General features: G+C 38.7%; 1 protein-coding gene across 4 annotated transcripts in view; it reads left to right on the forward strand.

Moving 5' to 3' along the window:
- Window positions 1-14850, forward strand: part of LOC135215389 (sorting and assembly machinery component 50 homolog) — a 562240-nt gene that overhangs the window by 234575 nt on the left and 312815 nt on the right. For 2 of the 4 annotated variants that reach the window (XM_064249976.1, XM_064249978.1), the window contains one exon: window positions 5032-5064. The exons of the other annotated variants lie outside the window; for them this stretch is intronic. In XM_064249976.1, the coding sequence (XP_064106046.1) occupies window positions 5032-5064 (33 nt within the window). The remainder of the gene's footprint in view (window positions 1-5031; window positions 5065-14850) is intronic. 4 annotated transcript variants of the gene reach the window in all.

A 14850-nucleotide genomic window follows, 5' to 3' on the forward strand; every position in this document is an offset into this window, starting at 1 on the left:
GGGCTCCCCATCCGCCGGCTGAGGCATCTGAGAAGAACTGCAGGTCGGGGTTCGACACAACTAGGGAAATTCCTTCTTGTAACCTTTCCCTCGAAAGCCACCAACGAAGATCCACCGTTATCTCTTCCATTAGGGGTAAAACTAGTGAGTCCGACTGTGTCTTCCGGGACCAATTTGTTTTCAAGAAGAACTGAAGTGGCCTCATGTGTAGTCGTTCTGACTTAACAAAACTCTCCAGTGAAGCCAGGGTCCTGACTAGGCTCATCCATTCAAGAGCTGAGCAGGATGGGCGAACCAGAACTGTTGGACTGGCGACAGGCAGGACTCTTATCTTCTTCAGGGAGAGAAAAACCCAAAAAGCTAGAGAGAATCATCCTTAATAGAGAATCCTCTGAGTAGGAATCAATTGGGACTTCTCATTGGTAATTAAGATACCCAATTGTTGTGTCAAAGTAAATGTCTTCTCCAAGTCCTTCACACACGGACGACTGATCCTGCCGGCTCCAGGAGCCAGTCCGTCCTAAGTAAAAGGCTGTGTTGAACCTCAAGTGCAGCCATTTTCCCAGAGGAGCGAGAATCTGAGTAAATACTTGAGGTGTGTGGCAGACCGAAGCAGAGGGCTCTGGACTGGAAGACTCCTCTTGAAGACGAATCTCAGGAACTTTCTGGAGTTCTGATGAATGGGGGCATGTAAGTATGCATCCTTCAGGTCGAGAGATACCATCCAGTCGCCCGGTTGGATGGCTGACATTACTGATCGACTGGTTTCCATTCGGAATTTCATCTTCAGGACGAGGATGTTCAAAGCACTTACGTCCAAAACAGGTCTCCATCCCCCTGATACCTTGGGGACTACAAAGCTGGTTGTAAAATCCTGGGGAGTTCGTGTCTGTTACCTCCTCTATGACCTCTTGGCTGATGAGCTCTTCTACGTCTTTGGCTAAAGCCAAAGCTCTTATTGATCCTGTAGAGTATGCTGTCAAACGCAGTTGGACAGTGGTTGGATCCAGTGAAAGGGATAACAATATCCCTCTCAAAGCACCTGTATGACCCGCTGTTCTGCTCCTCTTCGACCCCAATTCCTCCCAGTAGCTGTGGAGTTTTGTCCCCACGGGTGGGTGAAGGACCTTTTGATCATTTATCTGTCTTAAAGAGAGGTCTCTTGGTAGACTTGGAGGTGGTTCATAGGTTAGTCTTTGGTCTATGCTGCCACCTCGACTTACCTCCTCGAAAGGTGTGCTTTTGGAAAGGTAAAGCTTTGCTTCCTGTCGCCCGAGGTTCCTTAGGTCTTCTACTGATTGAGACAGAAGATCATTGGTGGACTTGTTCTCGAGGTCCGATAGTACATGCTTGATGGTTTCTTCTGGAAACAGGTGAGATTTACTCCGGGGGGAGAACAACAAAGCCGATGTTTGGTTCGTGGTTACTCCTTGATATGTGAAGGAGCACCACCGTTCTCTCTTCTTGAGTACTCCCATAGTGAATAAGGCAGCCAATTCCACTGAACCGTGTCTCGCTGCCCTGTCCACACAGGACAACAGATTGAGCCAGTCCGCAGAAAAATCCTCATCCAGAGACTGGCAATCTTCAATTTTCTGGCTAACGCTGCAATTGTCCAATCCAGAAAACTGAAGACTTCTATCACTTTTTATAAGTTCTTCACCAGGTGTCAGTAGCGGAAATGGTGTTGGGAGAGGAAGCATTTGGGGACCCGGTGTTTACCCTCTACTGTCTCCTCACCTTGAGTTTGAGGTGTTTTGTGTTTATGGGAAGCCTGGGGGTACATGTACCTGAAGTACCCACCAGTTCTTATATCTGGTTAAGGGTATCATATGGTTTTTAGTGTAGGTGATGGTGTTGTGTAGTGTTATCTGGTCTTTTCGCCCCGGGCAAGGGCAAACTATTATTGTTTTTGTCAATCATCGGTGAATTTCCATGATTGCAAAAATCCCACCATTAGTAGGGGCGATCCTGGCCTTTACTGCCACGTCTCCTACATGTGATGAGAGCGCCGACCAGAGGCAGTATCTACCTGTAGCTGTTCTCTCACAAGGTAAGGTACTGCAGACATTATATATAATGTGAACACATGACTGTTGTTTTTGTTCATAAAGCTGTCCATATACCCACCTTCCGGGTAATGTGGAGTCAGCTAATGTAATTGTTTGGTAAGTCACTTATGTGAAAATGATATTTTAATGATAAAATAGGTTTCACATATACTTACCAAACAATTACGTAATCAGAGCCCTCCCTCCTCCCCACAGATGGACGTTGCGGCTCAACGAATTGATGTCTAAAGCTCAGCAGTACCAGGTATTCCCGAAAGTGGGCGGGATCTGTATCACCTACACAAACGATGGCAGTGCTGCTACCGCCGCCAGGAATTTGAATTTTCGACTGCCAGGTGAGAAAGCGTACAGCTAATGTAATTGTTTGGTAAGTATATGTGAAACCTTATTTTATCATTTTATCATGATTGAGTATTATCTTCATTGCCATTATTTGGTTATCTTCATTGCCATTATTTGCTAGAAGGGATATAATTTGGAGATACTATTTCTCATAAATTAATGAAGTTTTGTTGAAATCTGAACATATTACTACATTGTATAAAAATTAGGTGCGATTTCTCCAGTTCCGAACATCACTTTCACATGGCTGTTATTCGTTTTTATTCAGCCTTTTCTAGAACCTGCAGCTTAAATTTACTAGTATTCTTTCTTGAGATTGCCATTGCATGGGGGATGAACAAAAATGTGTTTTGTTTTTACTTATGGAAGCCACCATTGAGAATTGGTAGGGTTAAACAACTTGACAATTTTAATGGAGCTTTTAATAAATGCTCGATAGTTACTGTAAATGATGTCAGCAATCATCTCTTTCCCAATTCGATTGTTTATGTCAATACAGGTTTACAATTGCTTCATCCAGAATTCTAAACACCAGAATTTTTTAGTGGAGGATGGAGGAGTATCATCAGTATTAAAGTCAAGGTAATAAAGGGGGAGAGAGAGAGGGACTGACTACATATTGCCTCAGTCAGGTTGTTACGCTGATAGATATCCACTTGCAAAAGTTGAATATGTAATAGTATTATTGAGAATAATGATAATTTTAATAAAGCTTATTTTACACTAATCATATTGCATGTGTTACAGTACATTGGGCAATTTGCATTCTGGTTATGTTTACAGCCTTGAAATAATCAGCTGATTGCATTTTACTGATATCATCACTGTCTTTAGTTGACAAATGGAACTTAATTCAGGGTTACATTCCTTTCATAAATTATCAAAGCTGGTTTTAACAAAGTTCATTCTATATCATCGTTTTTCATGCAGACGTTGCCTGAAAGGGAAACCATTGTTTTGTTCATGTTTCGCCGCCATTCTCAAACAACCGCTAATAACAGTACAATAAAGAATGATAATTATTGTGTACAATTATCGTTCATATGGCTAAATTGTTCTAAACAGTTACAGACAGTAGTTTTACGTGTTGCCTCACTTGATGATCGTTGAATTTTTGTTATAAAGGTATGGTGAACAGGAAAATAGTCATAAAATCATGTAAAAGATGCCAATGATGGTACCAAAGATCATTGTATGATATCGATGACTAGACTGGAATCCCTACGAGGATGGCACATTTGATCAATCTTTTGATATGTATGAGAAACTTTTAATGAAAAATAAATATTATCCTAAATGTTATTACGCACTACCGTAATTACACTAATCCTTGAAATTTATAAATGGTTACTAAAAGATAAAGGTTACTGTGAGCGCAACCGTAACTCGATGTTTACATTTTCTCAGCTGGGATCGCTTAGATAAAAGTTTGTTTCATTGATTTAGAATTATACCTCAAGAAGGTTATTTGTTATGAAGATTTGTCAATGATATATAAGGTAAAAATGGTTTTATTACTTTTATTATCAGTTTATTTCATAATATGCATCCTCTTAGAATTCAAAGTTTGATTTTTAGAATTTTAGGATTTAAAGGTCGTCTTATATGCAGAAATATATCATTATTTATTTTTTATACTTCTTTTGTCTATCACAGTCATCCAATTTGACTGTGTGGTTTTATAGTGTGGGGTTCCAGGTTGCATCCTGCCTCCTTTAGGAATCCATCACTTTTCTTACTATGTGCGCTGTTTCCAGGAGCACACACTTCTGGCTGAGTCCTGGAGCTACTTCAGTATTTAATTGTTTTAGGTTCCTTTGAAGGGATCTTGGCAGTGTGCCCAGTGTCCTTATAATTATGGATACAATTTCCACTGGCATATCCCATATCCTTCTTATTTCTATTTTCAGGTCTTGATACTTAAAAATTTTTTCTCTTTCTTTCTCGTCTACTCGGGTGTCCATAAATTTTTTCTCTTTCTTTCTCGTCTACTCGGGTGTCCCACGGTATTGTGACATTGATGGGTGATACTTTCATTTTGGTTTTGTCAATCAATGTCCCATCTGGTATATTTGCAAGTATCACTGTATCTGTTCTGATACCATAGTTCCAGAGGATCTTTGCCTGATCGTTTTCTACCACTCCCTCGGGTTGCTGTTCAAATAACTTATTCCTGCACTGTGGCTGGTGTTTCTTGCACACTGTCCTGTTTTGCATATGCTGTATTGGAAATCTATGTGGTTGAATCCTGTGGCATTGATGAATTCCAGTTATTGAGGTTTTGAAGTGAGAAAGTACACTTTTGTGTTTGGGCTGGAAAGGACACTCAGAATATCAGAATATAGTCCTATTATACATTATTCTGTTTTACATGGATTTTGAAAAGACTGTATATCATAACATTCTGGTATAAACCTTGTCACCATGGTTATTTTGCACAATGGCATAGTGTTGATTAATTTTTATAACTGGTGTTTGAACCAGGTAATGTACAACTCATATTAATCATGATTTTTTACAGAGTTCATTCTGTTATATCCATTATTATTATTGTATTTGCATAATTAATTGTAATTTTTTTATTATGATGTTTAAATTCCCTATTTTGTTTGTTTAGCCATCCCAGGGAAAAACTACTCTTGAGTTTGGTGTGAGTACTTTTTTCCATACTTCCTGTTGTGTTCTTGCAAATTTTTTTTAGATGTGTATAGCATAATTTTGATTTTACCTGAAAATTCTGTCCTAATTTTTATGGAATGAGAAATGTTGATCAATTATTTCTGGAATTGTCCCACACCAAATTCTAGTTTTTTCGCTTCACAAAGTCTTCAATAGAAATCTGTATTATTATATAACCATCCGGAATATGTTATTAAGCAACATAGAAGACTAAAGTCAAGGGAGAAATCATTGAGGCTGTGTGGTCTTGACCATTTCCAATAGAAATTAAGACAGAACTTCTTGACTAGATCACATTTATGTACAAGCTGAATGTTTAAGGGGGCCGGCCGGAACCCCTATATATGGTGGTATAGGGTGAAAAATGCAGTCATGAAAAAATTCATGGAACTTCATATGGCAATTGAGAATACGTATACGAAATATTTTGTCAAAATTCCTCTTACTTTCGTAGTCACAGGGTAATTAGTAAACATAACTCAATAAGCCTAAAACATTGATCCGTACAAGAAAATGCAATATTTCTTCTGTTATCGTAAATTTTGATAATTATTGGTAAAGAAATTGTGAGAAATGGCATCTGTAGAGATTCCGTGGCTCGCAGAAGCGAGTATCTGGTTCAACCATGAATCAGTAGGACCACAGACTTCAAGTAGATTACATGTTCGAGTTTCACCTCGTGACATTCGTTTGCTTTTATGTATGTTTATGTATGTTTTGCCAAGAAGTTCATCATGCCAATGAGGAAAAGACATGGAAAACATCTCGCTAACATACAGACGAAGAAAAATCGCTCAAGTATTATTACAGAATATCATAATATACGCGTAGTTAGTGAAGAGAGAGGGGAGGGTTGCCTAGTAACGCCCCCTTCTTGCCTGACAGCACACGTCACACTGTGCCCAAGGCTACGATCTTTGAGCAAAGAGATCTTCATTTATGATAAATAACATAGTTTTGGTTTTTTAATACCCAAAATGGAATATGAAATTCATAATAATCATGATTTATTAAATTGTCTTTGTAAAAAGAGAGTACACCTTTGAGTTTCACCTCAGACATTCTCTTGCATTTACGTTTGTTTATCTTTGTTTTGGCAAGAATGTCATCATGCCAAAGAGGAAAATACAAGGAAAACATCTTGCTAACATACAGAAGAAAATTCGCTGTAATATGCGAGTTAGTGAAGGGGAGAGAGGGGGTTACGTAGGAAGGAGTGCCCCATCTTGCCTCAAGCAGTGCCCCAGGCTACGATATATGAGCAAAGGGATCATCATTTATGATTAAATTATGATAAATAAAATAGTTGTGGTTTATTAATACACAAAAAAGAAATATAGATTCATAATAATCATTATTTATTAACATTGTCTTTATAGAAATACGAAGGAAAACTTTGAACGCCCGTATCTCAAAACTATACTTATTGACCTTCAAAATCTATCTCCTCACTTAGTTTTAAAGCTATAACATTGGAATTTGGTATATAACTCAGAAAGACATTATAGAACAATCAAATAGAGCCCTTTTTTCCAATTTTTGTTTCGTCTTTTTTTTTTTTTTTTATAAATTTTTTCTCGTGATTTATAGGGTTTATTTTTTTACCATATTGAAAAATTCATATCTAGCAAAAAAAATGACTTTTAGAAAAAAAAACTCCATTTGATTGGAGGTCTACATCAGGTCTCTATATATGGTAGTAATCCCAGGTCTTAATATTAAATATCAAGGGAGGAGATAGAATTTGAAAAATGGTTATTTTCGGGATAAATTGCCCTGGCGTCACAAAACCGAAGGTCAGAGGCAAAAATCATATGCAGTTTGGAGATGTCCCAAGTCACCTTATTAAGTGGTATGAATGTCAAAGTCCTGTCATTAAAAAACGTCATTAGCCGGCCGGCCCCCTTAATTAAAGTAAAGTAGAGCTTTAGTGCAAGCACAGTATTGTATTACCGTACAGTACAGTATATTGAATTGCAGACTTTATAAAGCTTCAATTTGGTATTGCAGTTATCACTTGAACTTGTGAACATCATGTGATACAGAGACTGCAAAGCACTGCTGGCATTTCATGTATTTAGGTAAATTTTAACCAGATAGACTAATAAGTTTTGAAGCATGCCAGTCAATTATTTGAAAGAAATTATATACTAACTATTTTTTTAACAAAAATATTTTTAGTGCAAATACAGTGGACCCCCGTATTGGCGTTCTCCGGATTCGCGGACTCACACATTCGCGGATTTCTCTCGGGAACGTTTCCCCGCATTATTCGCGGAAAATTCGCTCATTCGCGGTATTTTTCTATGAGAAATATCCACAAATTCCTGGTTTTTGTGATCAATTTCATCACAAAATGCACTTTTTGTGATAAAACTATTAAAAAAACTAAGTATGAAAATTTTTAGTGGTTTTTCTTAAGTTTTAACTAACGAAATAGGCTGTTTTTAGCGCTTTTATAGGGGTTCCAAACATTCGCGTATTCTAACTATTCACGGGGGGGTCTGGTACGCATCCCCCTCGAATACGGGGGAACACTGTACATCACTTTATAGTGGTCTTCAGTAAGTGCAAGCTCATTCTCCAGACACATTCCAGAAGTGGGAAAAAAAAAAAAAAACAAAAAAAAAAAAAAAAGTGTTCCCACCAAGTTTTCTAGACATACAGTATAGGTTCCAAAGTGCCCTTGATATAAGTAGAATCTTAGTTTAGTACCCTTTTACCACTGTTATTTCTAAGTATATATGTATGCCCCCTAAAATGCTTATAACAATGATTTAATCATTTTAAAATATTAATATTAATGTAAACAGCAAAATGTCTATAAAATGTTTAATACCAATTAAGGTAATTCCAAGTATTCACTCTGTGCAACCTTTTGCCATGGAAATATTTTTTTTCTACAGTTTCAGTGTTGTCAATGAAGGACAAGTAGTTATTTGGGGGGTCAAATATATTTAGGGCCTGTATTTGTTCTACGATGAAGGGGGCTATGGAAATTCGGGGTTTTGGGTTGGGAAGAACACACGTAAACAAAGCAGCCATGTTTATGTGGTGAATAGGCAGCATGATGTGCAACCCATTAGGAAGAGATATGGCACAGGGAGGGGGTGAGGAAAAATGGGGGGAAAGGCGGTGGCATGAAGTTAGGGGAAGAGTCTCACAGTGGGAAGGAAAGAGAATGTGAGATTTTGAAATAAGCAACCGACAAGTACCCTACAAAGTTGTACATACTTCCTTCTGCTTCTCCTGTATGTAGGTGTGCACTCCTGAAGTTCTCTCCAAATTTTCACAAGTTAAGGGCAAATTATATCTAGTAACAGGTTCAGAGACACTCAAAGAAGGAAAGGTCTGGATGGAGCAAATGAACGAAGGAGAGGGGTGGGGGTAAATACGGCACTGATAAATGGTGAATTACAAATCGGTTAATGTGGTGAGGCTTTGTGATTGGTCGAAAGTTCTGTGGGGGTTGAATGATGTCAGTATGGAAGATTTCACAGGCAAGTGGCAACTCAAATCTGGTCGTCCATACCAACAAATGATATGCAACAGTGAGAGGATACATGAAAACAGGCTGTTTACATGAAAGTACAGAAACCATATTTCAGAGGCAATATCGGGTGTATTGAAATTTTATGGGGTGGGCACCAAGTGGCATATTTTGTATGTACAGTGGACCCCTGTATTAGCGCTCTCCGGATTCGCGGACTCGCAGATTTCTCTCTGGATCATATCTACCCATTATTTGTGGGAAATTCGCCTATGCGCGGGGTTTTCCGATGAAAATAATCACCACATAGTGTATTTTGATGTTATTTTCATGACTAAATACATTTTTATGATACAGAAATAATTTACCTATTTTCAAATATCAATACTGATTAATACTGTATTAGTAAGTTTAATAAAATTAAATTATATCACATAGTTCTCTCTAACTCCAGGTACTAAAACTGTCAAATATACCAAGTACAGTGGAACCTCTACATACAAAAGTCCTTACGTACGAAAAATTCAGGTTAATGAAAGCAAATACGAAGATTTTTTTGCTTCGGTGTATGAAAATAGTTCAGGTTGTGAATGGGTAAAGTCTAAGATTCGCCCGGGCTGCCGAGAGCAATTTTAAAACTCGCGTGCCGCCAACTGAGTAGACTCGCCACCATTCTCCCACTCTCCCATTGGTTCCTGATGCTAGTCACTGCCATAAGATCCTGCTCTCTTATTGGTCAGCATCTGTCTCATCATGCCTCTATGAAAAGGCTTTCCTTGACCATTTTTTGCGGCAGCGTTATCGTAAACACCTGGAATGCGTTCGTTCACATATATTTCGTTTGTTAGCGTAAATTTGTATTAATGATTTCGCTTTCGTCTTAGTGTAAGTTACTTTATCATGTTGTGAGTGAACTTAATTACTTACGTTATTAGCCATGGGTCCCAAGAATGTTGCTGAAGTTCACAGAAAGAAGAGGATGCTTTCTATGGAGACGAAGGAGATAATCAAGAAGTGTTAATGTTCTCTGCCATTTGTTAATGTGTTTCATAAAGTTTATTGTTAATGCTTTCTTCCATTTTTTAATGTTTCGTAAAGTTAAGTGTTCATGTTTTCTGCCATTTGTCGTCCTCCTCTGTCGTCACTTTCGGACATCGCCTCACTCGAAAGGTAAGGTTCCACATTTTACTACATACGTACGTACATTTACATACAATATTTCTTGTACCCTGTACACTAATACACTTTTATACAGGTACAGTCATAGTTATGTTAGGTATTGAATGGTCCAAATTGTTGTATTTCATCGTTTATTGGTCAATTTAGCTTTATTATAAAATTTACTGTAGTGTTTTTGTAGGGGTTTGAAAGAATTAGGCTTCTATGGAAGCAGAGCCAGTGATTTCTGGTACTCCTGCCTCTTTGGAGGCCGTGCCGGGTGTACCTGGCACTCCTGCCTCTCTGGAGGCTCTACCAGCTGTACATGATGCTTCTGATGCTTTGGAGGATGCACCAATGTCCTATCCTCACACCCCTCCTCAGGCAGCACCAGCTTTGTCTGTTGTTCCTGAGACTCATAACCCTCTGAAAAGGAAGGCAGCCATAAACAATTGGTCTCCTTCCAGAAAAAAGGAGCGTCAGTAAGCTGAAAGCTCTTAAAAAGACTCCAATCTAACAGCCTCTAAGGACAGTAGAATTCATTAATTTTCTCTAGAGGAGCTGTCAGGGATTAAGAGCTAAGCGGGAAGAGTTAAGGCTGCTCATATCAGAAGTTTCTCCTGTTTGTATAGCTCTCCAGGAGATCATGATTGGTAATAATGTGCCCCAGCCCACGAGAGTATACATCCTATCACTCCACCTATAATTTGAATATTGGAAGCCATGGCGGTGTCACTTTGTATGTTTGAAATGACACCCCACAAAATCCTATTAGTATCCAATCAGCATTGCAAGTGATAAGTGTGCAGATCTATTTGCAAAGAAAATATACAGTATGCTCTGTCTTCCACCTAACGAAGTCTACCCTATCAATGAATTTAAATCTTTTTTTATAAGTTACCACATCCTTTTGTTATTTTGGGAGATATGAATAGCAGAAGTCCTCTTTGGGGTGACATCGTCACCAATCAAAGAGGAAGGTGGTTGGGTTTCCATCATAGAAGATGAAAATGTGGGGACCCTCAACTCTGGGGATTCTACACATTTTCATGTTCAAACAAGCACGTTATCAGCAATTGATTTATCTATATGTAGGGATGACTGTCTTATTGACTTTAATTGGAGAGCTATAAATGATATATTTACCAGTGACCATTTTCCAGTAGTGGTGAGTGTAGCATCAAGTCCTCCATCTTCAAGGCTACCCAAATGGAACATTGGTAAAGCTGACTGGTCACCATTCCAGGAGCACAGCTCAATAGATGCCTCTGCTGATGACTTACGGGGGGCGTCCGCTTATATAGAATAATGCTCTGATTTTTATTAAATTATTATATCTTATACATATATATAAGGTGAAGTTCCAGAAAAATTACAGTGATCGAATGATTATTTTGGTTTTTATTGAAAAAAAAGAAAATAAATAAAAATGTAATTCTTCCTTCATTTTTAGTGCTACTGCAATGCAGCTTTATACACAGAAAATATATCATAGTAGAAAAACAACGTTGTGAACAGTTTTTTTTTTTTTTCCCATTTTTTCGTTTTTTTTTGGATGTGGGCAAGGGGGAATTTTCCCCCCCAATTTTTTTTTATTTGGTTATCACAAGTTCCTCGTCAACCTAAGAAAATATCTAGCCCCCACATAATATTCGCCTTTCTTTCCTCTTTCCAGTGGTATATTTAACTTTAAAATTGTCCTATAAATAAAAAAAAAATAGTTAGCGTTTGAAGTGCAAAAAAGCGAAAACTGAGAAAAACGGTCATAAAGGTCAACAAGTGTTTTTTTTTTTTTGGCACTCGTGGAAAAAACTGATCTTTGAGCAAAACCATGATACAAACAAATGTTAAATACTCACTAGCGCTTAGTTCAGAATGCCTTTCCTTCTTTCTAATACTAGTTCTTAGTGTTTTTTTTGCTTGGTTTCCAGCACCAAGTCCCCTACTCCCTTTTCATCGTCCTCTATTACTTTACTCCCTTTTCATCGTCCTTTATTACTTTCATCAACTGTGAGCGAAACTGTGAAGGTGAAAAAACCTCAGATGATTGCACAGGCAATGGGGGCCGGGCTCTCAGCAGCCAAAACAGAGCCTCGTGTTGTTGTTGGTGGTGGTGGTGGTGATGGTGTTGCTGGTGGTGGTGATGATGGTGGACAGTGCTGGATACATCAGCCAACAATGGTGGTGGTAATGGCGGCGCTGCCACATCAACAAAAACACTGTCGCACCTTTGACCCTATGTCTCTTTTTAGTAAAATTTGCTAAACGGGCCATAGTTGCACGGTTCCATTTCGGCATATTGTCTCGCTTTCACTCTAGTATACACACAAACGTATATAAATTGTATTTAGAGTTACTTGATGTAAGAAAAGAATAAAAAACACAGCAAAAAGCGAAGAAAATGCTCGGAGTAAAAAGCAGCATACCTCCCCATTTGCAACTCTGGGACACACTGACTGGCATGGCTCTCTGCTGTCAGAACACCATTCACCAAGTAATCAGCCATTGTTGGTGCCAGACATAAGAGATTAGGTGAAATGCAAATCAAAATAATTAATAAATTGGGCGGATAAAGGACAAAATCACAATAGTTATTAGGAGCCAAACGTCAGCCCTACGACACAGTGTGAAGGGGGCGGGGCCACAACCCCTTTAATTTCAGTATTTCGAAAAAATGCTTTGGCCACCTGATAACAAAGGTGTTGCTCGTGTCTTACGGCCATTTAACGGGATTTTGAAAATTTCAAAAATATTCATCAAAAATCAAAGGGGAAGCCCCCCTTAACCTGTGTAGATGACGCCCTTGACTTTTTGAATACAATAATGTTCGCCGGTGCTGGTCTTCAACTATACCTAGGACTTCAGGCATATTTATCTGCCCACTAGTTCCCTGGTATACTCGTAAATGCCAGGAAAACTCATAGAACTACGAGATCTGCTTTTCCAACCAAGATAACCGCAGAAGACGCCAAAATGTGAGTATTACCGTGTTGAATTTAGAAAAGCAAGAGCTCATTTTCGCATGGAAGTCAAAAAAGCACAAAAAGAATCTTGGACGATCTTCATATCTTCACTAATTTTGAAAACTCCTCTGACTCTAGTTTGGAAGAGAGTCAGAAAAATAGCAAGCAAGGCACTCCTTGTCAATCTCCAGTTATCAAGATCAATGGTTGTGAGGTAGCAGACCCCCAGTTAGTGGCAAATGAATTTGCTAATCATTTTGCTAATGTTGCGAAGAAAAATGATGTTAGACCCTATTCTGCTCAAAGGTGACTATTGGAACAGGTTGAAATTGACTTTAATAGATTACGACATGAGCAATACAATGTTCCTTTTACTGTGAGAGAATTTGTATCGGCCTTGAATAAATGTAATGAATCAGCTCCTGGACTGGATGATTTAACATATTCAATGATTAAGCATGCCCCTGAAAATACCAGACTTTTCATATTAAGCCTTATTAACAAAATTTACAGAGAACATATCTTCCTCAAGCTTTGGGGGATGTTAAAATAACTGCCATTCGTGAAACCTGGAAAAGATCCATTCAGGACAGAAAATTATCATCCTATTGCATTGACATCATGTTTGTGTAAGATCATGGAAAAAATGGTGAATACATGCTTGATGTGGTACTTGGAACAATAAATATCTGTCGCCTGCTCAGTGTGGTTTTCGAAGTATGCACTCCACAACTGAAGTATTGGTTCGAATGGAATCTTCAATATGTGAAGCTTTTGCCGACAAGTAGCATCATATCACTGTTTTCTTTTATCTAGAGAAGGCTTATGATACAACATGGGAGATATGGCATTTTGAGGGTCCTTTATGAATATAACCTGAGAGGCAATTTGCCTCTCTTTATTAAGGCGCTTTTTTTAAAATAGGTTATTTCAGGTTGAGGTTAGAGCAACAATGTCAGATGTATTCAATCGAGGAGTACCACCACAAGGAAGTGTTTTAAGCATAACCTTGTTCGCCTTAGCAATCAATGTCCAAAATAATTCCCCCAAATATAACATATACCCTTTTTGTTGACGACCTTTCAATTTCCTTTGCAGCATCAAGTATGGCAGTGGCTGAACGCCGCCTTCAGCTCTGCATTGATAATATAGTAAAGTAGGCTGAGGTTAATGGTTTTAGATTTTCTGCCAGTAAAACAGTAACTATGCTCTTTTGTTGTGTAAGGGGAATCCACCCTGATCCAGATTTATTCATTCATAGGCAGAGAATTCCATGTGTTGGTGAAACAAGGTTTCTTGGTTTGATTTTTGATATTGAGCTGACCTGGATTCCCCATCTGAAATATATTAAGGCAAAATGCTTGAAAGCAATGAATTTGCTGAAAGTCCTGTCTCACACTTCGTAGGGTTCTGACCGAACTCAGTTGTTGAGATTATATGAGGGATATCTATAAAATAAGGTTCCCAAAGATTTTTCACAAAGAAAAACATGTTTATTGGCATTGAATAGTACATTTTGGGAAAACTTAGACTTTTCCTATTTTTCTACATAATTGCCATTGAGATCAATGCATTTTTGCATGCGGTGTAGTACCATCTTTATGCCTGAATCGTAGAACTCTCTGCCGCGCTGTGAAAGTTTAAAGCTGCTTCTTTCAGCTCCTCTCTGGTTCTGAAATGCATCATGGATGTACACACATACACTTTTCTCTGTAGACTTCACACAGTTGGGAATGAATGTCCACAGGCGCAATGTTTTTTACACACAAAAAACAAATCACAGATCATAATTTGCACCTGGCGGGAGAAGCGAGTGGGAGCTCCATCTCTAACGGCTGCCAAGCCAAGAATAAGCATCGCAGACAGCTCGTGTGGGGTGTGTGTGTGTGTGTGTTCCAAGCTACACAACAGTGTCGCCGGATCCCGTGTAACAGCGTTCCTCACGACTTCAGCTCCTTGGGAACCTTCTTTTACGGACAACCCTTGTTTAAAGCCTTGATCTTTTTAAAATTAACTTATGGGTGTGGTGTGTTCACTTCTGCAAAGCCAAATACAGGCGGCCCTCGGTTAGCGGCAGGGTTTCCGTTCCTGGCCGCCGACGCCAAGTGATTTTCAAGCCCACGGCCACGGCACACCTTTTAAAATT

This window comes from Macrobrachium nipponense, chromosome 5, assembly GCF_015104395.2.
Source record: "Macrobrachium nipponense isolate FS-2020 chromosome 5, ASM1510439v2, whole genome shotgun sequence".
NCBI classification, from domain to species: Eukaryota; Metazoa; Arthropoda; class Malacostraca; order Decapoda; family Palaemonidae; genus Macrobrachium; species Macrobrachium nipponense.